We start from the raw sequence: 26807 nt of genomic DNA, 5'->3' as shown, positions 1-26807 counted from the left end.
TGAGGTTGGCAGGAAGAGCATATTTGCTCACAAACACACATGGAACTTGTTCCCCTCAGATTTTACCAGGGGCTCCCATTCCCTGCACCCCTTTCTGAGAACAGGCAGTGCTCTGTGACAGACTGAGAAGCAAACACACCATGCTCTTCCAGGAGCACCCCAGTGTGGTGAGGGAGCGCAGGGGCTTGTCGAACACGTGCTCGAGACTGGTAAGCACTGAAGTGCTTCAGAGGCCCTTGTTAAGGGACTGGAGGCAATCTGACAGAGTGGAAAGATTCCTCGCCCCTGGAGACAGGGTTCTGGTCTGGCTCTACCACTGACGGAGTGATAGACTCTGTGATCTTGGCAAATCACTTACCCTCCTAGGGCTTCGCTTTAGTCATCTGTAATATAAGACGGATGACTACATGCCTAGGGTCCTTTTCAGGTTTGATATTCTCTGAGTCTATTTCTGATTGAAGAGGAGCCTCTCTTTTGCATTTTTAAGGAAATTTATGAGGGCCAGAGGACAATAAAGAGTCTTTCTGGGTCCAGGGGCCATTACTCTTCCGTAAGCATGTAAGAACTGGTGTTGTTAGATAGGGAGAAGACTGAAATTCTAATGGTGTCACATCTCTCCAGCACTCCCCTTAGTTATGCAGGGGCAAAATGAAGTCAAACAACTATAGCAACCTTATTTCAAATACTGTCTCTATTAACTGCTATTGCCAGAAAACAATCTGGTGACCTGTATCCAAAATAGGAAACATCCTTATACCTGTTAACACATGAATTTTTATCTAGAAATCTATTCTACGGAAATAATTAGATACGGAAAAAGTTCCATGTACAAATATATCCACAGCAGTATAATTTGTGATAATGATACATATGAAACAGTCTCAATGTCCAGTGACATGGTTATTAGTTTACTACATTACTGGATATTCTAATAAGAAAAGAAAAATGATGATGATAATGGCAGCTGACATACTGAACAGTTACTATGTAACTGCCATGTTGCTGGGAGTAGTACGTTCTTTACTCATTTAATCCATATAAAAACTGCATGAGGTAGGCTGATTATTCCCATTTAGAGATAAGAAACGGAAACTCAAAGAGGTTAAATAACTTTCTTTCTTTTTTTTTTTCAGTGAGGAAGATTTGCCCTAAGCTAACATTTGTTGCCAATCTTCCTCTATTTTGTATGTGGGTCACTCCCTCAGCATGGCTGACAAGTTGTGTAGGTCCATGCCTACACCTGAGTACCACCACTCAGGCTCTGAACCCACAAACCTGGGCCACTGAAGCTGAGTGCACCAAACTTAACCACTACACTATGGGGCCGGCCTCTTAAATGACTTTCTTAAGATTACATAGCTGGCAATTAAGTGGCAGAGTCAAGAAAATGATCCTAAGTTCTGGGGATGTTATGTACAGCATGGTGACTAAAGTTAACAATACTGTATATATATCTGAAAGTTGCTAAGAGAGTAGACCTTAAAAGTTCTCATCATAAGAAAAAAGATGGTGATGGATGTTAACTAAATTTATTGTGGTAATCATTTTGCAATACATACACATATGAAATCATCATGTTGTACACCTAAAATGAATACAATGTTATATGTCAATTATGTCTCAATAAAACTAGAGGAAAAAAAAGAGAAAAAAGATCCTAACTATAATGCTACGTGACTTTAACTACAATGCAAATAAGGTAAGAGTGATGTGATAGAGACAAACCAGGAAGGTCTAGTTTTGTCTAAGAATCCTCTCTGAAGAGAAGATACCTGAGCTGAGATTGAAGGCAAGAGTGAGTTAGCCAGGGTAATATCTAGGGCAGGGCTGTTCCAGACAAGGGACTGTTATTAAGCGAAAAAAGCTTCATAGAAGATTTTATCTAAAGTGTGAATATTAAGATGTTTACATACAAAACACTATGGCACAGGAAAACACGGGGAAGAAGTATACTGAAACATCAAGAGTGACTGAAAAAACTGTCATTTCTATTACTAAAAACATTTAAATTGTAACAAATAATTTTATCTTAATTTTTATAATTTTATTCCCAATAAAGCTGATTTAGTAAATATTCATTTGAATGCAATTTTTACATCTGTGCAAAACTTCTAAGGTCAATAAGTAGACAAATCAGGAAAGTCTATCCTGAGGTTTGGTTTGGAAAATAAGATATACTATACACAGTGCACAAATAGGGAGCTCTCAATGCTGACAAGAGAAGGCAGGCATCTTGATCAGGTACACAATAAGGATGGCCCAGTTTTGGGGATACTGTGTTCACTTCTAACAAAAAAAAAATCCTTGAAAACAAAGCATTGGCAGAAAAATTTGAATGCTTTTGGACAGAATAAAGACTTTTTAGGTTTAGAAGGATAAAGACTACAAAGCTATGATGTAAAGTTATAAAATATATAGAGTGACTGGGAACTAATTCACCAAATTATACAAAACTAGAACCAGAGGACTTCTCAAGGAAATATGAAAGGCAACATTTTAGAAACAAGCTAATGCTGCACATAATTGCTGTACTCATGGTACTATCTTTATACACTCCTAATATTTGAGATTAGTTTGGATTTCAGAACAGAATTGGTATATATCACAGACAACAACTGGGATAAGCTATCTGCAGAAATGACCTACACTAAGAGAAGGTATAACATCCAGGATGTGTCTCAAAAGACATGGAAAACCTTCAAATTCTAAAAAGGGACTGGGTTTCCCTTAAGGAGTACAGCACAATTGAATATATCTGTTTTTCAGAAGGCTCAGAACAGTCTAGAGAAAGAGCCTGGAGTAAGCCATACTATCTGTGGCAAGAAGACCTTACCAGCACAAGAGTATTATTCTTAGGCTAGTCTATTCCCACAGTGGAGGTGAGGGCATCAGATTCTCCTAGCTTAAAAGAAGCCAGTCTTGATGGGTTACTTACTGTATGATTCCATTTAGATGATACATTATAGGAGGAAAAAACAGGTCAATAATTGGCAGGGGTTAGGGATGGGGAGAGGGTCTGACATAGCGGAACACTATGAAATTTTGTGAGGTGATAGAAATTGTTTTGGACCGTTTGTGGTAGTCACATGAATCCATGCAAGCATTAAAATTCATAGAACTGTACTTCACTTTATGCAAATTTAAATACTACTACTACGACCACCACTATCCTTAGAAGTATGAAAATACCTTGTCATAGCTTAATGTCACCAACCTACTCTCCCGTGTACAGGAAGCCCTCTAGTGATTCTAAAGCTAATGCCGAACTTCACCATGGGAAATAAGACATTAATTCTTAAGATGATCTAAGTAGGTTCCCATGCTCTGATTCCACATTCTCTGTATTGTGGAAAAGGGATGGGAAGTTGAATTCTGGAAATGGGGAATTCTGAAGTATTTATGTGGCATCTAAGTGAGGGATGCCGAGCAGCTGGTTGTATACAGGGCTCTGCAGCTGAAGATCTGGGCTGGGACTATAGAGTCATCAGCACAGAGAGGACAATTACAGTCATGGAAGTAGATGAGAACTGTACAGGGAAAAGGTATATGGAGGGAAGGGCACCTAGGAAAGGACTCCGGAGAATAATGACATTTAAAGAATGCACAGAGAGAAAGCTTGCAGAGGTATCTGAAAAGTGTATGTCAGAAGGCAGGAGAGTATGCTGTCACAGCCACTTAAAAAGAACCAAAAAGAAGGAATACAAAGATCTACTGGATTTAGTAACAGAGAGATTATTGGTGACCTTGAAGAGAACACGGTTAATGAAACAATGGAGGTGAAAGTCAGGCTGTTGAGGAGTGATCAAGAGACACAGAACTGAGGAATAAAAGGGAGACAGGGAATTAAGACAGTGAAAAATCTTCAGGGGATTTCTCATAGGTATTAAGAGCACGACTCTGGAACCAAACTCTAGGTTTTGAACTGAGATTCCATCACCTATTAGCTTTATAACCTTGGGTCAAGTTGTTGAACCTCTCTTAGCTCAGTTTCCTCATCTGTCAAATGGCATTAACAGCACTTATTTCACAGGGTTCCTGTGAAGCTTGAATGAATTAATAATGTCAAGCTTTAACAATGCCTGTCACAAAGTAAGAATTATGTAAGTGTTAGATGACAATGATAATACCATTATCATCACCACCATCACCATCTTTCAAGCAAGTTTGGCTATGAGGGGAGGACTGACAGGGCAGTAACAAGAGGATGTAGAGTTGAAGGAAGATCCCCACAACAACCCTATGAGGTAGATGTTATTGTTATTATTACCCCCGCTGCACACAGAGGCTTAAAGAAGGCAAAGAACTTGCTTGAAGTTGCAAACAACTAGAAAACGGTAGAACTGGAATTAGAATCCACGTCAACTACTTGAAAGCTTAAGCTACACCCTATTGCCCCATTGCCTCTTTCTCCAGCATCATTACCTTCTCTCATTCTTAGCTACAGATTCCTACAACGTTCCTTTCATAGTCTCAGAGGGAAAGACACACTGAGAGCTTAGGGTAGAGAATCCCAAACTGGTTCACTGCTATCTCACTAGGCTAACGTAGTTAAAAAGAAAGGTTTCAAATGTCTTTAGACATGGAATGCACTCTTCATTTTCACAGAGTCCCCTCACAGGGGCTTCACACTTCACATTAACTGCCTGGTCCCTGATGGCATTTGTGTGTGCTATAATGCGAGCCTTGACTTAGGAAGTCATCAAGGACAGGACAGAAAGAAAACAAGATCTAAGTTACTATCTTCCTCTTAGTTTGCTATTAAGTGTAAAGCTACTACAATCTCAGAAGTTTGAGAAGATTCACCTCTGTGAGTGAAGACAGATGAAAGAGAAACATAACATAAATACCAAACATACCTTGATATCGTTGTCTATACCACCAGAAATAATCTGATCACTTGTGTCGTTGAAGGTCACAGCTAACACCTGGTAGGTGTTCTGAAATGTCTGGATGGCTGCTTTCTTTCGGATGTCCCAAAGCTGAAATAGAGGAACAGCAGAGTCTACAGCAACATTACTCTAAAAAGTAATTGCACAGTACACCCCTAAGTTCAAGGACTTTGTGGAAGTGAGCACATCTTTAATAGGGGCACCGTTCAGAAATTTTGCCTGCAGATCCTAGCAGGATGGTGGGAAATGACCACAATTTTGCCAAGATATCTAAAGGTTGGTGGAACAAATCACTTGGGTTATATTTTCAGGCTCCTTTGTTAAAGCTTGAATAAACACACTTAATCAACATTCTCTTAGAGTGGAAATCCTTTACTTGCTTAGTTCACATATTTTTAGCACAGCAAGGATATTAGACCAGTGTTTTCAAACTGTAGATCCTAACTCATTAGTGGGCTACAATTTACATTAACAAATACACAGGGAGACAGGAGGTTATATCAGCAAAAACGGCAGAGTAGGGAATGCCCAAAGATTGTCCCTCTACAAAAGCATAAAATTACCTGGCAAAAAACCTGGCGGAATCAACTTTATCAGGCCTCTAGAAACTGATCAAGAGTTTATAGCAACCAGGCAAACGCCTGATGAGGAAAAAATCCCGAGTCGTGGTGAAAGAGTTCCGTAGTGTTCTAACTTACCCTGGCTCCACCCCCTACTCAGCCACAGCTTTGAAGACAAGAGCCCACATTCTCCATATAGGTTCCCAGTACCGGAGGGAGAAGAATGGACCTTATTCCTTATTCTGAAAGCACTGTAGTTGTTTTTACCTGTCTAGTGGCTCCCTGAAGGATGAGCTCAGGGTCTGCTTTTATTCTGCCTAACTTGGAACTCTCCCAGGGCAGAGTGGTAACAGCTGGGGCAAACAAAAGACAAACCAAAAAGCTAGGAAGGAAAGGCTGGGGACTGGGACAATTCGGAGAATAAGGGCTGTGAAAAGCTCTGACATATTCCTGGGACTCTAGAAGGCCACTCGCATGCCCATGGCTGTGCAAATGCTCAGAAACGAGCTGAGAAGGCCCCACGCTCTCACCTCTCGCTGGCCCACAGGCTCTGCACAACAGGAAGTGAAGGCTAATGCAGCATAGTAAACGGCCCCAACACACACACACAGAGCCAATCTGCAAAGACCAGGAGAGCATCTCCTCCTCATTAAGAAAATCTCTGCCGAACCATTAGCAAATGACTAAGCTAAACAAACAGAGACATCAATGGCTACACACGACAAAGAATACAGACTTCACAAAAGTACTTCAGAGAATTAATGAAACAAACACAGCTACAACAAGAAGCAACAACAAACCCTGGGGAGAATCTAATTTCCAGAGTTGCCACATAATACTACTCAAACATCCAGTTTTCAACAAAAAACTTTGAGGCATGTAAAGGAGCAAAGAAGTATGGCTCAAACAGAAGAAAAACAGAAATTAACAGTCTTTTCAACAAATGGTGCTTGGACAACTGGATAACCACACGCAAGACAGTGAAGCTAGACCCTTACCTCAGACCATATGTAAACATTAACTCAACATGGATCAAAGACCTAAATGTAAAAGCTAAAACTATAAAAATCTTAGAATGAAACATAGGGGTAAATCTTCATGACCTTCGATTTGGCAATGAATTATTAGATATGACAGCAGAAGCACAAACGACAAAAGAAAAAACAGGTAAACTAGACTTCATAAAAATAAAAAACTTTTGTACATCAAAGAATAGTAGCAAGAAAATGAGAGGACAACTGGAAGTGGGAGAAAATATTCGCAAATCATATATCTGATAAAGGTCTAGTAACCAGAATAAAGAACTCGTTTTTGTTTAAAGATTGGCACCTGAGCTAACAACTGTTGCCAGTCTTCTTTTTTCTTTTGCCCTGCTTTTTCTCCTAAAATCCTCCCAGCACCTAGTTGTATATTTTAGTTGTGGGTTCTTCTAGTTGTGACGTGCCACCTCAACATGGCCTTGTGAGCAGTGCCATGTCTGCACCCAGAATCCGAACCGGTGAAACCCTGAGCTGCCAAAGTGGAATGTGCGAACTTAACCACTAGGCCATGGGGCTGGCCCCAGAATAAAGAACTCTTACACCCAACAAGAAAAATACAAAAAGCCCAATTAACAAATGGGTAAAAGACTTGAATAACCATTTCTCTTCAGAAGATATATAAAAATGGCCAAAAAGCACATGAAAAGATGTTCAACATTATAAATCATTTGGGAAATACAAATCAAACCAAAAATTAGATATCACTTCACATTCACTAGAATGGTTATTACAGAAGACAAAAACCACACACAGAAAATAACAAGTGCTGGGGCCAGCCCAGTGGTGGAGTGGCTAAGTTCATGTTCTCCACTTTGCAGGCCTGGGATTCATGGGTTTAGATCCCAGGCGCAGACCTACACACTGCTCATCAAGCCATGCTGTGGCGGTATCCCACATAGAAAATAGAGGAAGACTGGCACAGACGTTAACTCAGGAATAATTTTCCTCAAGCAAAAAGAGGAAAATTGGCAACAGATGTTAGCTCAGGGCCAATCTTCTTCACCAAAAAAACAAAAAAAAAGAGAGAGAGAGAGAGAGAGAAATGGGGCTGGCTCCGTGGCTGAGTGGTTGAGTTCGCATGCTCCACTGTGGCGGCCCAGGGTTCGGATCCTGGGCTGCGGACATGGCACCGCTTGTCAGGCCACGTTGAGATGGCATCCCACAACTAGAAGGACCTGCAACTAAGATATACAACTATGTGCGGGGGGGGTTTGGGGAGATAAGCAGGAAAAAAAAAAGAGAAAGAAAGAAGAAAATAAGTGTTGGTGAGGATGTGGAGAAATTGGAATCCTCATACAGTGCTGGTGGGAATATAAAACGATATGGCTGGTTAGAAGTTTGGACATTTCCCAAAAAGTTAAACACAGATAACCATATGACCCAGCAATCCCATTCTTAGATGTATACCCAAGTGAAACAAAAACAGATGACTAAACAAAAATTTGTACATGAATGTGTGTAGCAGCATTCTTCACAATAGTTTTAAAAAGTAGAGATAATCCAATATCCACCAACTGATGAAGGGATAAACAAAAGATGTGCAGTCAGACAATGGAATATTATTTAGCTACAAAAAGCAATGAAGTATTGATACATGCTACAATATGATTAACTCTGAAAACATTATGCTAAGTGAAAGAAACCAGACACAAAAGACCACATATTGTATGACTCTATTTATATGAAATATTCACAACAGGCAAGTCTGTAGAGACAGAAAGCAGATTAGTGGCTGCCAGGGGCTGGAAGGTAGGGGAAAAGCGGTGGCCACTTAATGAGTATGCAGTTTCTTTTTGGGGGTGATGAAAATGTTCTGGTATTGGAATGTGGTGATGGTCACATAACATTGTGAATGTACTAAAAGCCACTGAATTGTGTACTTTTTAAAGTGGTTGAAATGGTGAATTTTATCTCAAAAAAATTACAGAAAGGAAGATAGCAAATGTCACATATAGAAAGGGTTGGTTCATAAAGCATATAGATGTACTGAGGGGAGTATATACTGGGTCACAGTATAAAATGCATTCCTTAATGTGGGCTGTGATAAAAAACATTTAAAAGTTACTGTGCTTAGACGATATAGTTTAACCCCAACTTTTATAGATGAGGAACTAAAGCTCAAAGAAAGAACTGACTTGAAGAACACCCGGCAAGTCAACAGCAAAACGAGGACTAGAATTTAGTCTATTCTAAATTCTATTTAGATTCTATTACATTAAAGTTGTATTAACTTAAAAAGTATTAAAATGTGCACTAATTTCTTATAATTACTGAAGTAATATATGCTTATTTTAGAAAATTAACATTTTTAATGGCTGCTTGATTTATTAATAAAAGGAGAGGAAGGAAGATGATTAGGTATAACCACTCTAGAAAACCATACTTTAAACAATTTGGTTCTCTTTTTTAAAAAATAAGCTTATAATACGACAAGGGTCTACATTGTTAAAGTGAGGATAATAGAGAGGGCCTAGAGATGTTTTCATACTGACAGACTTGAGAAGATGAGCCACGCGGAAATGTTTTAAGAGTATGGGTCATTTCATTCAGAAGAGAAAGACTTTGGGGTGACTGTGTTTTAAAAGGTTGTCATAAAAAAGGAAGGGACCAGCCATGGAATCTCAGTAAAGGCCATGGGATTAAATTCAATCCTGTGGTAAACAAGTAGAGACTGCGTTGTCTCTGTGCCAAGATGCCTCTTCCTCCCAATTCTCATAGTTTAGGATGAAACGTAGTTTCTACTTCATTCATGGAAACATGAGCTAGAAAGGCTTAGGTTTAGTTACTCAGATCAATGGTCCAAAAAGAGTGCTTCTCTCCTCTTCTAGAGACCCAACCCCTGCACCTCAACCCTTCTGGCTACAGAATCAAGCCCAGACCTCCTAGCTTGGAATTCAAGGCCCTGATAATCTAGCTCCACATATCTTAACAGAGTTACTACAATCTTTGTTTTAACAGATATTCTCTACTCAGGTCAAATCAATCTTCGTCTTTATTCTAAAAGCTATGGCAGCCACTTAAAATCTGATTCAAATATTTCAGAATTTTAGTTCTAGACAACCATCGTTTTTAAAAGACTATTTTACTTTGAAATATTCACAAATTGACAAAAAAAAAGTTGGAAGAGAACATTTGTTTTGCCTGAATCATTTGAGAGTTGCTGACCTAATTGCCTATCGTTCCTAGATACTTTAGTGTGTCTATCCTACAAAGATATTCTCCTACATAATGTCAACACAACCATCAGAATCAAGAAATTAACACTGACACATTACTACCATCTGATCCTTAGATCTCCTTCTGGTTTTAGCACTTGTCCCAGTAATGTCTTTTATTGCAGAAAGATTTAGTTCGGAATCACATGTTGACTTTAGCTATCAGGTAGTCTCCTTCAGCCTGAAGAGTCTCAGACTTTCCTTGAGTTTCACTACCTTGACACTTCTCAAAATTATAGGACAGTTATTTTGTAGAATGTCCCTCATTTTGGGTTGTCTGATGTTTCCTCATGATTACAGTCAAGTTACAAATCTTTGCAGAATATCACTGAAGTGATGCTGCATTTTCACCACATTCTATCGAGTGGCTCACGATTTTGATTTGTCCCATTACTGGTAATGTTCAATTTGATCATCTGAATAAGATGTTCTTTTGACAAGCTTTCTTGCACAAGATGTTCCAGGCTCATCATGTACTTTTTCTGCCCAGTCCTAAATTAAGAAGCCCTGGTTCCTTTTAGCAGAAAATGGTATAGGCCAAGACCTGTGCAGCAGATGCACTCATTGCTATTGGGGTGTTGTTGTTCCTAAACTCTCAGTGGACAGTTAGGCAATACGTGTACACAGAGGCACACACATATCTGTAAACTCACGTCTACATCTATTTTTTCTAAGTTCACATTGAGACTTCCAATTCAACACCAACAATAGAAGACGCACTTTAGTTTTCTCTTTTTCGGTATTGAGAAATCTGCCTCCCATTATACTTATTATATTTACTTACTTGATCAAGGTTCCTGTACGTAACCAATCTCCCATATCCTCTTCCATCCTTCTCCTGCATGGATGTCCCCCTTCCTTGGTTTGAACTGCGATTCCCATTCGGGGCTGACCCTATGTGGACCCCCTCCCTATCCTATTTGGATCATCTCTTTGTGTGAATGCCCTGTTTACTCTGTCTGGCTCTAATAACCATCTCCAGGCTGCCCTTCCCCAGGGATGCCATCCTCACCCTGCTCAGCCTCACCCTCCCTACCTGAACTGCTCCCACCCTGTGTGGGCACACCCTCAGCTCAGGCTCTGACACCCACACTGTCTCCCCCACCAACATGCAGATGACCCTTTTACTCCGCTAGAGCACTGACTCTCCATGCTGGGCTGCTCCCTCTTGCTCCCCCTCTAATTCTCCACACCGCAATACCTACCCTGTGTTGTGTGGATGCCCTCCTTACCCTCCTCAGTCCCCATCTCCCTATACTTGACTGCCCCATCTTGTATGGATGCTCTCCTCACCTCACTTGGGCTCTGACACCCCACTCTGGGCCACTCTGGCCCACCTCACCTAACTCGAATAGCCTTCCCTTCTTTGGTTTATGTAAAGGCACTAGGACTGAATTGTTGGAGACAGGGAACAATTTACACATATTATGATTTCACTTAATTGCTTTATTAGAAAAAATAATGAACTGCTAAAAAGTCTGCAAACTATCAGTATGGATAATGCCCAGGATATCACGTTTAGACTGAGAATGCAAGAGTTATTGAAGCCTTTGCTTTCTGTTGAGAACCCTGACAAGTAAAAAGCAACATGACATTTTCCCCCTTAGATAAGCAGCTGTTACTAAATTCCTGTACTTACAAACCACGTAACAGAAAATAACAAAGCATTCCAACTTGACAAGTACCTAAAAGCATATGTAAAAGGCTGTTCAATGAAGCATTAATTAGAAATAATATGTTGAAATTAAAAATAAGGAACTGGTCAAAAAGCAGTCACCTTTAGGTGATGTGACATACTGCACATTTAAAAAAATATTACCTTGAGTAATAAAGTTAAAATAATCATTTCAAATCAAGTTTAATTAAGGGAGAAGAAACTGAAGGAAGCAAAGGACAAAAAAGACAGACATATTCACAAGAGAGTGTAGTAGAAAAAGAAAAAGCTAAGGAGAGACAGAAAGAGAAACAGGAGGACAGATATAAAGAACAAAAGACAAAATGCTAGTGAGAGAAAAGGTAAAGGAAGGAAAGGCAAAAATTAACATTAAGTTCCTAGATGTTTATTACAGCAGGCCCTCAATAAGGGTCTGTTAACAAAATTCATCAGGGCACTCTCATCTCTGACTTCCCTCTGAAATGCCAATTATCGAACCAGCTACTGTTAAGCCTCTCCAACTGTAGGACAAATAGGTTAAGAGCTCTGGGCTGTGGAACCATTCTGAAGCCACAGACTCTCCTCCTAGCCAAGCACCAAGGGGGCCCCAAGAGATTAGGTTTATTAAAAAAACCAGTTAGTAGAAAAACTTTTCAAAGCAGATAATCCAGTATGTCAGTGTCACCACCTCTAATTATGGAAAAAATCAAATTCATTTAAAAAGCAACAATCACAAGTTTAGTGTGGTTTCTCAGATGTACTACTTTGAAGGCCCCCCTGTTTAATCGTGAAAACACCACCCAGAGTCCAAAATTAGTGTCAAAGAAAGAATAAAATGGTTGGTACTACAAAGCAGTGTGTTCTTGAAATAAGGTATCATGTCTAGGTCTCATTTGCCTCATCTGTAAGATGAAGATGCTGGATGAGATCAACAGTTCCTAAAATGTCATTCTTGCTACATCAAATCACTTGAGGAACACGTTTAAAATTCTGATTTTTAAAAACACCATATCATTTATACTAGCATTCAAAAAAAGAGAAATAGGTATAAATTTAACAAAATATGTACAAGATCCATATGAGGAAAACTTCAAAACTCTGATGAACAAAATCAAAGATGAACTAAATGAATGGAGAGAGATTCCACATTTGTGAATAGAAAGACTCAATATTGTCAAGGTGCCAGTTCTTCCCAACTTGATCTATAGATTCAATGCAATCCCAAACAAAACTCGAGAAAATTATTTCGTGGAGATCAACAAACTGATTCTGAAGTTTATATGGAAAAGCAAAAGACCCAAAATCGCGAACACAATATTGAAGGAGAACAACAAAGCTGGAGGACTGACGCTTCCTGACTTCAAGCCTCACTCTAAAGCTCCAGTAATCAAGACACTGTGGTACTGGCCAAAGAACAGACCAACTGATCAATGGAAAAGAATGAGGGGCTGGCCCTGTGGCTGAGCGGTTAAGTTCGCGCGCTCTGCTGCAGGCAGCCCAGTGTTTCGTTGGTTCGAATCCTGGGCACAGACATGGCACGGCTCATCAAACCACGCTGAGGCAGCGTCCCACATGCCACAACTAGAAGGACCCACAATGAAGAATATACAACTATGTACTGGGGGGCTTTGGGGAGAAAAAAGGAAAAAAATAAAATCGTTAAAAAAAAAAAACAAAAAAAAAACGAACAGAGAGCCCAGAAATAGATCCCCATAAATACAGTCAACTGATCTTTGACAAAAGAGCAAAGGCAATGCAATAGAGCAAAGGTGGTCTTTTCAACAAACAGTGCTAGAACAAACGGAAGTCCACATGCAAAAAAATGAATCTAAACACAGACCTTGCACCTCTCACAAAAATTAACTCAAAATGGATCACAAATGTAAAGCGTAAAATATAAAACTCCTAGAAGCTAACATAGAAGAAAACCTAGATGAGCCTGGTTATGGCAATGACTTCTTAGATACAACACCAAAGGCACAATCCACGAAACAAATAACTGATAAGCTGGACTTCATTAAAATTAAAAACTTCTGCTCTGCGAAAGACAACGTCAAGAGAATGAGAAGACAAGCTACAGACCGAGAGAAAATATTTGCAAAAGACACATCTGATAAAGGACTGTTATCCAAAATATACAAAGAACTCTTAAAACTCAACAATAAAAAAACAAACAAGCTGATTAAGAAATTAGCTAAAGACCTTAACAGACACTTCACCAAAGAAGACATTCAGATGACAAATAAGTATATGAAAAGATGCTCCACATCATTTGTCACCAGGGAATGCAAATTAAACCAACAATGAGATACCACCACACACCTACTAGGAAGGCCAATATCCGAAACATTGACACCACCAAACACTGATGAGGATGTGGAGCAATAGGGACTGTCATTCACTGTTGGTGGGAATGCAAAATGGTCCAGGCACTTTGGAAGACTGATCAGCAGTTTCCTACAAAACTAAACATACTCTTACCATATGACCCAGCAATTGTGCTTCTTGGTATTTACCCAAAGGAGTTGAAAACTTAGTTCCACACAAAAACCTGCACATGAATGTTTATAGCAGCTTTATTCATAAATGCCAACTCTTGGAAACAACCAAGATGTCCTTCAGTAGGTGAACGGATACATGAACTGTGGTATATCCAGACAATGAAATAGTCAGCACTGAAAAGAAATGAATGATCAAGATATGAAAAGACACGGAGGAATCTTAAATGCATATTAATAAGCGAAAAGAAGCCAATCTGAAAAGGCTACATACCGTATGATTCTAACCATATGACATTCTGGAAAAGGCTAAACTACAGAGACAGTAAAAAGATCAGTGGTTGCCAGGGGTTGGGAAGATAAATAGGTGGAACACAGGATTTTTAGAGCAGTGAATATACTCTGTATAACAACATAGTGATAGATACATGTCATTATCCAATTGTCCAAACCCACAGGTTTGTCCAACACTAAAAGTGAACCCTAATGTAAAGTATGGACTTTGGGCGATGATGATGTGTCAATGTAGGTTCACCAATTGTAAGAAATGTACCATTCTGGTGGGGGATGTTGATAACGGAGGCGGCTATGCATGCTTGAGTGCAGTGGGTATATGGGAAATCTCTGTATTTTCCCCTCAATTTTGCTATGAACCTAAAATGGCTCTAAAATAATAAAGTCTTAATTTTAAAAAAATTCCCAATTGCAGACCTACTGAACCAGAATCTGGGTATTTTTAACAAGCTCTTCAGGTGATTCTGATATGCAGACAGGTTGGAAATCTTTGGACTAAATGACCTTTAAGATCCCATTCTGTGTTACTAAACCATGTACTCACCTTTTTACACACTGACTGTAATTTCACAACAGCTTTGTAAGACATGTATATTACTGTCACTGTTCTAAAGATTGAGAAACTGAGGATCAGAAAAGTGACCTGCCCAAGATCACACAACTAAGTAAACAGCTGAGTCAAGAATCCAATTCAGGCGGTCCATTCTATTCCAAGTCACAATGGTTCCATATGGTTCTAGTATTATTCTATAGGATACCTAAAAAACTGCTAATTATTTTAACCTTACTTAAAAAGTGTCTGTTTTGGGACGAATGGATAAAGAAGATGTGGTACATATATACAATGGAATACTACTCAGCTGCAAAACAGAACAAAATCATTCCATTTGCAATAACGTGGATGGACCTTGAGAGAATTATGTTAAGTGAAATAAGCCAGCGAGAGAAAGATAATCTGTGTATGACTCCACTCATATGAGGAATTTAAAACTATGGACCAAGAACAGTTTAGTGGATACCAGGGGAAAGGTGGGGTGGGGGGTGGGCACAAAGGGTGAAGTGGTGCACCTACAACATGACTGACAAACATTAACGTACAACTGAAATTTCACAAGATTGTAACCTATCAATAACTCAATAAAAAAAAAAAGTGTCTGTTTTGGGAAACGAGTGCTAGGGCAAAGTTCTGGAGAGGAGGGTACAGCACAGGTGGGAAGGCACGATCAGGTTCACATTACGTCACCTCAGAAGCTGCCACACACAGACAGCCAACACTTACCTTCACTGTGCCATCGTCACTGCCAGTGCAGACAAGCTGGGGGCCCCTCCTGGCCGGATAACACGAGTTCACAAAGGAAGTATGTCCCTTCAGCCTTTTAACCCTCTCGCCTGTTTCACTATCCCACACGGCCACAGTTTTATCTGTGGATGCTGAGAAGAGCATACTAGAAAGTAAGAGGAAGAACAAAAAAGAAATCAGTGACGACAGACAATAGCAATCTATCTTTCCCCCTTGCCAACATGTGCCAAACTCTTCAAGATCATGGATGTCTCGTGCTCTGACAGTTTGGCATGTGATGCTGGAACGCCTCACCCTACCTACTAAAATCCTACTGGTCCCCTAGACCCAGTTACAAGGTCCACCCTATGAACTGTGAAAGAAATTTCCTTCTGACAGTCCCCATGACATATTGTACACTGAATAAGCAGTTTTCTCAATCCTTCTCTCCTTTGTGACAGACAACACTTTATGCATAAGACGTCCTCCCACCTGAAAAGGTTTAACCCCTCCCTGCTGTGGAGGGAAGACAGACTGTGGCAACTCCAGACCCAATGGCTCGGTAATTCCAACCCTTCCTTTAAAAATCAAAGCTTTCATGTTGTCTCTGAGGATGATTTCTAAGTTATAACTGATTTTAGAATGCTTTCTATACTCCAATATTAATAGGGACAATGTATACAAGGCTACGTACCAGTTGATTCAGAGAACCCTAAGATTTTAGAGATCAGAGGTGTAAAACAATGAATGTTTACTGAAATACCTAGTGGGATTAATTAACTTTGTACAACCACATTTCTATATTATCTAGTTATTCTAAAATTATGCAATCATTGAAATGTTTATGATAAACAGATACATAGGTGAATAAGGTTAAGGGGAAAAAAAACAGCAGACAAGATCATACATGTAGCTCAAACATATACGTAAAAACCAAACAATTTTGAGTAGGAAAAAGGCTCGAGAAAAACGTATCACAATATTAACAATGATTATCTTTGCAGTGGTAGGAATATTGGCTATTTCTTTGGGTTTTTTTTTGAGTTTCCCACAATAAATATCATTACTTTTATAATAAAAAAAGCTAATTTCTACATATGAAAATTATACTTTGTTTTACATCTTAGAAACAAATTTGTCTGGGCTCTTGAGATTTTAGATGACAGAGATGATGTATGTATAAATGCACACATGGAACAATAAACAGCTCACTTGGTGTGACGATGATAGGATAATAAAGCAGTTGCCCAAAATGGAGTAGTTTCTGACAGCATGGTCCCTGAGAGAAAGCTCAAGGATGCCAAGAATTAGTATGAGAAGCAGCTGTCATTCGATGATGCAGAATCCTCACCTGCCATCTGTGTTATAATGCAGTTCCATCACTGCTCCGCTGTGTCCCTTCAACGTAGCATAGTTATCACAGTCACCATAGACATTCCACAGCACTGGAGGGAGACAGGGGTTCTGTGAACGTTACTAGGCAAAAGGAAACTCATTATCTGCCACGGAATGGGGACTCAGGAATGTACCACAACAGTTCTGAAATTATACTGGAACACTATTAGTTCTACCAGCTGGACCAATTCTCCTGATACTAAAACAAAAATAACACATATTTTCACTTTTCATGTTAAAAAAATTGAGTTAATGGATATAATTTTTTAAATCTTAAGTTTTTTTCCTGTAATTTAAAAAAAGTTGACACTCACTACTACTTGTCTGCTATGAGTATAAGCAGATTGCAAAATGTGTAAGCAGATTGCAAAATGATGGCACTTATGGAAAACCTAGGGAGCTGCAACTGACTTGAAAGTCACACAGCAATGATTTTATACCACATTTACTTGTTCCACATGTACTAAGCACCTGTTACATGCCAGGCGCTGGGGTAAAAGGGGGTAACTGAATAGACAGTTCCTATCCTGAGGGAGCTTGGTCTAGCAAGGACAGAAGTTTGGTGAGCACTATTAAGGAGCACACACAGATAGTTATTTTTCTGCTGATAAAACTGTTCCTGGTTTGTTCGATGAAATTAAGCATATCAGCAACTCAAGGATGTTCTGCAAAGGTCCCTAAGCCTTCCAGATACTTGGCCAACCAGTAAATTTAAGGATCACAGAACTAAAACATCTAAATCAAAACAGACAGTGAAGACAGATATCATCCACCCTGAGGTAGAGGGTTATAAGCACAGAGCCAAAGGACTCATTTCATCTCACAATGTGGCAAATGACGCCAGAAGAAAAAAAGTCAGATGTTTTCGTTATCTTTTCTCTTGCTTTTTCTTGTTTTCTTTTTTTTTTTTGAAATGGGTTTTTTTTTGAGGAAGATTAGCCCTGAGCTAACTACTGCCAGTCCTCCTCTTTTTGCTGAGGAAGCCTGGCTCTGAGCTAACATCGTGCCCATCTTCCTCTAGTTTATACGTGGGACGCCTACCACAGCATGGCTGCCAAGCAGTGCCATGTCCGCACCCGGGATCCGAACCAGCGAACCCCGGGCCGCCGAGAAGCGGAACGTGTGAACTTAACCGCTGCGCCACCGGGCCGGCCCTTGTTTTCTTTTTTTTTGAGGAAGATCAGCCCCGAGCTAACATCCGTGCACATCTTCCTCTATTTTATTCGTGGGACGCCTACCACAGCATGGTGTTTGCCAAGTGGTGCCGTGTGCACACCCAGGATCCGAACCGGCGAACCCCAAGCCGCTTGAGTAGCAGAATGTGCGAACTTAACCACTGCGCCACTAGGCCAGCCCCTCTCTTGCTTTTTCTAATGACCCCAAACTGATTTTTTCCACCTATTTCTCAAAAATGGGTATTCCTGACTAGTAGCTGGGAATCTGGTAGCAGATCCTAATGATGTACAGGTAGATTATCCAAGTGAGTCGTCACTCTAGCATCCCCTCCTTCCTTCCTATATGCTAAGATTCTGATCAAGAGAGAGCCTCACACCTTTGGGAAAAAGTTCTCTCTTTATCAGTCCCGCTAACCCGCTAAATCTGGATCTCTTTGTCTTGCTACATTAGCTCATGATTTGCCTCCATGAGGAAGATATTCCCAAACTAGAGCAACTCGCTTTCCAACTACTACCATAATTCCTTCTGTATTTACCAGATGGACCCCAAGTTTTATACCCAATACCATTCAGCATTTTCATGACCCTATTTTAGCATGTTAGCCACGTAGTTTATGATGTGACCAACTCAGACCGATACCTTCTGTGGCAGTGAAGGTTTTAAAAAATAATCACTATTGGGCAGAGGGCAGTTACTTCAAATTCAAAAACTATGGGGCTGGCCTGGTGGCGCAGCGGTTAAGTGCACATGTTCTGCTTCGGCGGCCTGGGGTTCGCTAGCTCGGATCCCAGGTGCGGACATGGCACCGCTTGGCAAGCCATGCTGTGGTAGGCGTCCCACGTATAGAATAGAGGAAGATGGGCATGGATGTTAGCTCAGGGCCAGTCTTCCCCAGCAAAAAGAGGAGGATTGGCAGATGTTAGCTCAGGACTAATCTTCCTCAAAACAAAAACACCAAAAAAACCAAAAAGCCTTACGTATTAGTCGGTCAAATCCTGCAGACGCTAAGGTGGATCCATTGGGGTGAAACTTGCAGCAGTACACTTCCCCTTCATGTCCCGAGAGAAGCATGATTGGGGCTTGAAGGGAGGAACACCTGGGAGGGCCCTAAACAAAAGAGAGAGAAGTACAGGGTAGTCACTGCATACAGACAAAGGTGGCTGCAAAACAGGGGAGTGGGGGGTGGAGGAAGACGACAAGGAAAACAATGATTGAATGGCTTTCTTTCAATTTAGAGAAAGACAACTCTTCTCACATAAGTTACGCCTCCAATTCGACACTCTCCTACTGAAGTTTCCAGCGTGTACCTCCTCCTTCCTCACTCGGCTCCTGTCCCATAGCCAACTTTTAATTGCTCAAACAAGTTAAACTCATTTCTGCCTCAGGATCTTTGCACTGGTTCTAAGATCTTCCCTTGAAGCTTCCTGTGTTTGGCTCCTTTCAAATGTTTCCTCTCCAGAAAGTGTTTCCTGGATCATTCAAACTCAAGTGGCACCCCACTGCCCCTCTACTCCATGAACCCTACTGTATTCCCTCACAGCACTTACTGTTACTGGAAATCACCCTCCTTATGTATGTTTACACATTTTGTCTTTATTCCCTACTAGAAAAGAAGCTCTCTGAGTGCAGGGCCCCTGCCTATGTCATTCAACATTGTTTTCTGTCTCTAGCTCAATTAAAGAATGAATGATTGAACTGAGCTTTCCAACAAACCTGCAAGACACAGATTATTGGGGAAAGTAGTTTTTTTTTGGTTGGTGAGGAAGACTGGCCCTGAGCTAACACCTGTGCCCATCTTCCTCTATTTTATATGTGCGACGCCTGCCACAGCGTGGCTTGATGAGAGGTGTGTAGGTCCACACCTCAGATCCGGGCCTGCGAACCGGAGCATGTGAACTTAACCACTACACCACCAGGGTGGCCCTCTGGGGAAAGTAGTTTTGATTATGGTCTTGACACTAAGCCTAGGCTTGGGCAATTCACTGAAATCTCAGCTGATACCCTTACTTCTTAGTGGAAGAATAAATACGCCATCAATAATCCTCAAATCTCTTCAGTAGTTTCCAGCTTACTCATTTATCAGAAAAAATACCACATGCCAGGCACTGTTCTCAGCCCTGGGAAAACAGCAGTGAACAAAATAAACAATGGAGTTCATGTTCTAGTGGGATGGAGGGAGAGAAGTAAAACCTACAGATGGTGGTATGTGCTATGGAGACAAACAAAGCAGCAATGTGAGTTAGTGAGTACGAGGTACTGCAATTTAAAATAGGGTGGTCAGGAAAGTCCTCACTGAAAAAGTGAGATGTGAGCAAAAACCTGGAGGAGCTGAGTGTGTAAACCGTGCAGACATCTGGAAGAAGAGCACTAGAGCAGAGGGAGCAGCGAATGCAAAGGCTTTGAGACAGGAGCATGGAAGCCAGTGTGACTGGAGCAGGGCGAGCCATAGAAAACTGGTAGATCAGAGAGGTAGAGGGGAAAAAAAAAAGCGTGCAAAAGAATGTAAGGATTCTGGTTTCACTCTTAGTGAAGTGGAAAGCCACTGACAGTTTTCAGCAGAGGGTAACACGATCTGATGTTTAGAAGGCTTCCTCCAGCTGCTGGATTGAGAATAGATTGACATATAAGAGCAGAAACAGGAATACCAGTTAGGACTCTACTGCCATAATGAAACAATAATATAATAATGAGGTAATAGATTCAAAGCTAGGATAGAGGTGAGAGAAGTGGTAGCAATTTTGCATATATTTTGAGGACGGTGCCAAATAGGATTTACTGACCCCTGCTTGAGTGGACACACACATTTCCTCATCTGACCCTAACAGCACAGAAGGAGAGGTGTGATCACTACCTCCATCTTACAAGAAACGTAATTAAGACCATGGACTCTGGGTTTAAAATCTGTTCCTATCACTTACTAGAAAAAGAGTTTGGTTTTCCATAATAATAACAGTTCCTTACTCTTAAGCTGTTACCAAGATTAACGGAGTTTTCACAGACAAAGCACTTGGCACACGGGCTCAATGACCGCGAGCGATTATTCAATTGTTAACAGCGCTAGTGCAGAGAAATAAAGGGAAAAGCAACTCGTCCAAAGTCCCAAAGCGAACCAGTATCACTCATTTCCTTCCTTCCTTCCTCCAACCACTCTACAAACTTTTCTGGATGTCTACCCTATGCTGGATCCTGAAAGATTTAGGATCCGAAAGCCCCGGTCCCGGTTTTGAGTTCAAGATCCTTAACTCTAATTCTAACGCCGCATCCCGGGCGGTGGAGACGGCGAAACCGGCGTCAACCCGGGAAACGGGTGCAGCCTCTGAGGGCTGTGGGCCGCTTGGACAGCGTTTTTCGGCCTTAACTCCAAATAGAAATCCTCGTTCCGCCCCCACAGAGCGGAGAAAGGGCCGGCGCGGCATCGCCCGGCGCAGCGCTCCGAGGAGAGGAAGATGAGCCGAGGACGGAAGGCCGCTTCTACTTCACTCACCGCCTGCAGCAAAGCTCCAGGAGCCGCCTGCTGCTGCCCTGCTCCGGGGCCCGACCCCGTGGCTCCCAACAGCAACTCATGCCGCTGCCGCTTGACCGGAACCAGCGGCAACTCCGGACCCTTGCGCTTCTGCTGTTCTATCATGGCGGCGGCCGCTCTCCTTAACGCCGCCACAGACCGCGCCGACACCCGGCACTTCCGGCTTGGAGAAACCAATCGGCTTCCAATACCCCCTATGCTCCGCCCCCTGGACAGTCTTCTGTTATTGGTCAGCTCTCTCTGACGTCACTGGAATAGGATTTCAGGATTGGTGGATGGAGGTGGAGTCCCGCCTAGGCGCGCTGTGTCTTGTGGGTGGCAGCGCGCTGACTGGGTTGTGGCGTGTCGCGCAATGCTGCGGCCGAGGGGTCTGGAGCTGACGGAGAGTGAGTATTAGGAAGGTCGGGGTGGGTGGCTGCGGAATGTGGAGGCGGCGCCTCAGCGGTGTGGTGTGAGCCTGGCCCTTCTCAGCTGAAGTTTTGTTGGCAGAGGGCAGAGGCGGGCCCCGAGGTCCTGGGTCTGGCGTGCAGTGGCCTGGGTCCCCTCTCCAGGCGAGAGCAGAGCCTGGGGGTCTCCGCGGCTGTTGGGGCCCGCGACGGCTGACTTCTTAAGCGGGCACCTGCTGTGTCCAGCCCGGTGCCGGACGCTCCCGGGGAGACAAGGCCTGGATCCTCTCTGAGTGAGGAGACCGGCTTGTTTCTGCCGCTGATTCTGCAGCCTTTTACTAGGGCCTGCTCTATGTCCCCGAGAGAGACAGGGACGAAGGAAACGTCCGACTCTGGCTTCTCCAGAGCACGGTCTTATTGAGAAATTTGCACTTCTACCTGTGAACGAGGCCTTCTCTTTAATCGTCCTGTTGCTGTTTACCGTGCAAAGCGTTGAGGATGCATTATGAACCAAACATGGGCCCTGACCTCAGGGGCTCGAGTGTGGCGGGGAGAAGACATGTTAAACCATGATCCCACTAAGAAACGTAAAATAAGTGCTATCCAGGAGAGGTACCTGAGGCTATGAGTGCCTGAAAGAAGAAGGAAGGCAGCTCTGAGGAAAAGACGCCTGAACTGGTACCTGAAGGGAGAATTCTAATTAGTTGAGTGAAGAGAGGAAGGCAGAATATTCCACATAGAATAGCCTGTGCAGAGGCCCTGTGGCAAATGGGAGGAAAAAGACTGAAAAGCTCAAAGAGGCCATTGTGACCAGTACAAAGAGGATGAAGGGGAGTGTGGTACACCATGAAGGTGGAGGCGGGTGGAGGTCAGACCCTGCAGGACTTTGTAGCTTTTACTTTAAGACTGATGGGAAACCACTGAGGGTTTTTTCCTTTTTTCTGTTTGACGGGGAAGGAGTGTGTGATGGAGGAGGTGGCTTGATCCCTCAGGCTCAGTAGTGTGAACTGATCTGAAGAGAGTTAGATGTAGATAGGACACTTAGGTGAGCGTTGTTGTTGTCGCCGTGGACTGAGGTATGGGTGGAACAAACTGCAGGGAAATGACCAGATTCTAGAGATATGTAGGAGGTAAAATCGGTAGGACTTGGTGATGGGTTGGATGCAGGGCGTGAAAAGAGAGGAATCAAAGGTAACTCCTAGGTTTCTGGCTTATGCAACCGAGTAGTTCTTTTTTTGGCAGGGGAAGGGAGAGGTCATTCGTGACGTCCAGGAGGCAATTTGAATTATGGCTTTGGAACGCAGAGATTTTTGTTGGAAGTAGAAATTTGAGAGTAATTTGCATATAGGTGATAACTGAGCCATAAGTGTGGGTAAGAGCACGTAAGTCGGAACCTTGAGTAGTTCCAACGTTTAATGCCCAAGAACAGGAGGATGAGCCTACAAGAGAAACAGAAGAAAGAGCTAGAGAGGCCCCCCGGAGGAACGTTGTGAGGAAGACTGGGCCACTAATTTGGCATTTGAGTCTCCTGTCTTCTGACCTGTCCAGCATATTGTGTGGAACTCAGTTCCTTCTCCTACATTCTTTAGATCAGAATGCTTTCTTCCTTCTTTCTTTGTGTTTGGCACATAGTAAGGCTCTGTTCACTCATTTGAGAAAACTTTGGGTACCTGCTGTATACTAGGCACTGGAAACACAAAACCAAATAAGAAATGGTCCTTGGTTATGTGTGTGAATGAATGAATCCAGACCCTGCTCATCGCAGCCACCTCCATGTTGATGCCCTTCTGATTACTCCTCATTGGAATCTCTAATATTGGGATCCAGTTAGTGTTAGAGCTGTACTCTGCAAAATTTGGGTGTGGATTGCGACTTCTTTTTGAGGCAGTGTAGAATAGTGGTTGAGAATACAGGCCCTGGAGTCATTATTCTGCCTTTGCTCATACCCCAGTATTTTCACCTATCAACTGATTCTCCCCTCAATTCTTTTTTTTTTTTTTTAGGAAGATTAACCCTGAGCTAACTACTGCCAATCCTCCTCTTTTTGCTGAGGAAGACTAGCCCTGAGCTAACATCCGTGCCCATCTTCCGTGCCCACTTTATACATGGGAAGCCTATCACAGCATGGCTTTTGCCAAGCGGTGCCATGTCCGCACCTGGGATCCAAACCGGCAAACTTCGTGCCGCTGAGAAGCAGAACGTGCGCACTTAACCACTGTGCCACCGGGCTGGCCCTCTCCCCTCAATTCTTATACCTGGGTTAAAGATAAATTAAAATCCCTTTACTCTCAGGGTTCTATCCAATTAGTACTATGAAGTAATAACAACAGGTCTAAATCCAAACAAACAAAAGCAGCAATAAAAGCAAAGAAAATCTTGGCCAGATCAGTAAGGTGACACATGAAATGAAACTCCAAAGAGGCTATAAAGTATCTTACCAATTTAATCTTGTTCTCTGAACTTCTCATTGCTCGAGAGGAGGGAGGACATGGTGTGGTTATGTTTTTTCCTAATTGTATGCACTTTTTAAAAAAAAAACTTTGAAGCAACCGCAAAATTATGGCGGTATAGTACAAATAATATTTTTTTATGAATCATTTGAGAGTCCAGTTGCTGACCTGATGCCCATCACCCCTGAATAGTTTTCCTACAAACGAGGACATTCTGTATAAGCACAATATGACTACTGAAGTCAGGAAGTTAACAGTGCATCCCTGCCTCTAACAGAACCCTAGAACCCACCATAGAACCCTAGGTTTCTGTGGAACAACATTTGAAAAAAAATTTTAAATCCCTTTTTAGAAAGTGGCAACCCTTTACTTTCCTGAAATTGTAAACCTGTTACTGTGGTATTTCAGGCTTTCCCTCAAAAATGCATATCAGTTTCCTTCTTGAAGAATTGCATAGGGCTTCTCAGGCTGCTGTTCTACAGAAGGAGCACAGGAGAGCCCTAAACATAGCTGTTCGTACTCTTATCACAGCAGAAATCTGTAAGAAACAACTTAAGATTGTTTCCGCTTTTATTGCTCTTTCCATGACCTTTGTGTAGAGAGGAACAAGTGGCAGACTAAGATGTTTGAGCCCAATTTAGATGTCCTAGCCTCTGATGCCTCTGTGGATGCTGTACCTCACTAGTGCTCCAAGAGTTGGTGGGATAATTAAGGTGTCTTGATAGAGCCATTGGCCTCAGATTAATAACCTCTGTTCTGGGATGGTTTTTTGAGGTGAAGGGTGCTGGGCAGCAGGAAGGGAAGGACTAGAGATGAGACTGTGTAGCTGGGACATGGAAGAGGCAGGATCCAACCAGGCTGTGATACTTGGATTTAAGCTGTTTATCAGCCATTTCTCAAGAACTGACAAACATGCATCCACTCTCTCTATGTGCTATTAGTAAGGTAATAAAACCACCTCTGGCTGACCTAAGCAGAAAAGGGCAAGTTTATCATACAGTACAAAGTTGTCCTGTGGAACTCAAGGATGGTGATGTTCCTGGGCCTTGGGATGGTACTAGAACTAAGCTTCAGAAGGCTGACAGACTTTTCATTCATTTCTGTTTCAAGTGAGGCGGTTCGGTTCATGGATGCTCATTGTAAGTCAGGAAGACTTTCCACAAGTGGGACCTGTAGTCATCATCTGAAAGTGAGGGAGTGTGCTGGGGGCTGAGGAGAGAAGAAAGTATTTGCTTATGATAACCCAAGGACAATAGAGTTTCAAGTCGTATAGCTGTCAGGTATAATTGGGAGGAAAAAGAGCACTGAGAGCAGCACCATTCGATTTATCTTTATGTAGCAGTGATTTATCCAGCAGAGTAAACGAGCATGATTAAGAGCTACTAGATTGGTAGTTTCCTCTCTGGATAAAACCAGAAGGCTGAGTGAGAGTATCTCCAAGGTCCCTTCTGACTGGATCCAGCGCTCTAAGACTTGCTACTCGGACAGCAACAGCATCACCTGGGAGCTTGTTAAAAATGTACAATCTCAGGTACCACCTCAGACCTGCTGAACTGCAATCTGCATTTTAACATGATTCATAAATAGTTAAATAAACTTGATGCATCCAACAATGGATTGTTTTGTAGGCGTTAAAGGGGTGTGTGTGTGTATGAATTGCTAAAATATATAAAGTAAGAAAATGACTATTAATGATTAGTGATTTTATGATTCCACTAAAAAAAACACTTCAACATATAAAAAAGTCAGAGCATATAAATAACATTGAATTGTGGATGATTTTCTTTTCATCGTTAATGTATTGTCTGAACTTTTAAAATGAGCATGTGCGTTTTTAATTTTACCAGGAAAAAAAAGTAAGCTATTTTCTTTCTTTTTGAAATCTTTTCAGGTTTAACGCCTAGCATAGTGGTTAAAAGTGTGGACTCTGGTGTTAACCAGAGTTTGCCTTTACCATTTGCTGGCTTTTTGAAATAGGCCTGGTAATTTGACCTCTGGAAGCCTTGGTTTTCTCATCTATAAAGTATGATAATAATAGAACCTACATCTTGAGAGTTTTGAGGAATAAATGAGATATTGAATGTCCAGTGCCTGGACATAGTATGTGCTTGATTAAGGTTAACTCTTATTACTATTATTATTCCCCTTTTTAGAATCCATTCACATACACACATACACACCCCAAAGCCTTCCCTTGGCAAAAGAATAGCAATAATAGCAATTAAAAACAAACAAACAAAACAGTAGACTAATGGGTAAGTATCAAAGTGAAAAGAAATAAGATCAAGGCTTCCAAAACTTCCACAATTAGAGTGGACAAGAGAGACTTGGATAAGAGTACATGGCATTAAATCTAATGGTATTATTCTGCAGAGACTAGCTGCGGATTGTCTGCACGTTTCTTCTTTAATGCAGATGTCTCTCAAATTGTTGTCTGTCTTATTTCTT

General features: G+C 41.7%; 2 protein-coding genes across 12 annotated transcripts in view; one reads left to right on the top strand and one right to left on the bottom strand.

The window, feature by feature from the left end:
* SNRNP40 (small nuclear ribonucleoprotein U5 subunit 40) overlaps positions 1-21670 on the bottom strand; it is a 32673-nt gene extending 11003 nt beyond the window's left edge. The window contains exons 1-5 of the mRNA XM_046663035.1: positions 21485-21670; positions 18978-19107; positions 16781-16874; positions 15430-15595; positions 4857-4979 (exon numbers count right to left, since the gene is read on the bottom strand). Of these exons, the coding sequence (XP_046518991.1) occupies positions 4857-4979; positions 15430-15595; positions 16781-16874; positions 18978-19107; positions 21485-21628 (657 nt within the window). The 5' untranslated portion in view covers positions 21629-21670. The remainder of the gene's footprint in view (positions 1-4856; positions 4980-15429; positions 15596-16780; positions 16875-18977; positions 19108-21484) is intronic.
* Positions 21671-21804: 134 nt separating this feature from the next.
* Positions 21805-26807, top strand: part of ZCCHC17 (zinc finger CCHC-type containing 17) — a 53209-nt gene continuing 48206 nt past the window's right edge. For all 11 annotated transcript variants that reach the window (XR_006888651.1, XR_006888652.1, XM_046661649.1 and 8 more), the window contains exon 1: positions 21805-21909. The gene's annotated coding sequence lies outside the window, so the exon portion shown is untranslated. The remainder of the gene's footprint in view (positions 21910-26807) is intronic.

The sequence above is a fragment of the Equus quagga genome, chromosome 5 (assembly GCF_021613505.1).
Source record: "Equus quagga isolate Etosha38 chromosome 5, UCLA_HA_Equagga_1.0, whole genome shotgun sequence".
Classification (NCBI taxonomy): Eukaryota; Metazoa; Chordata; class Mammalia; order Perissodactyla; family Equidae; genus Equus; species Equus quagga.
This window is presented reverse-complemented; position numbering and strand designations above follow the sequence as displayed.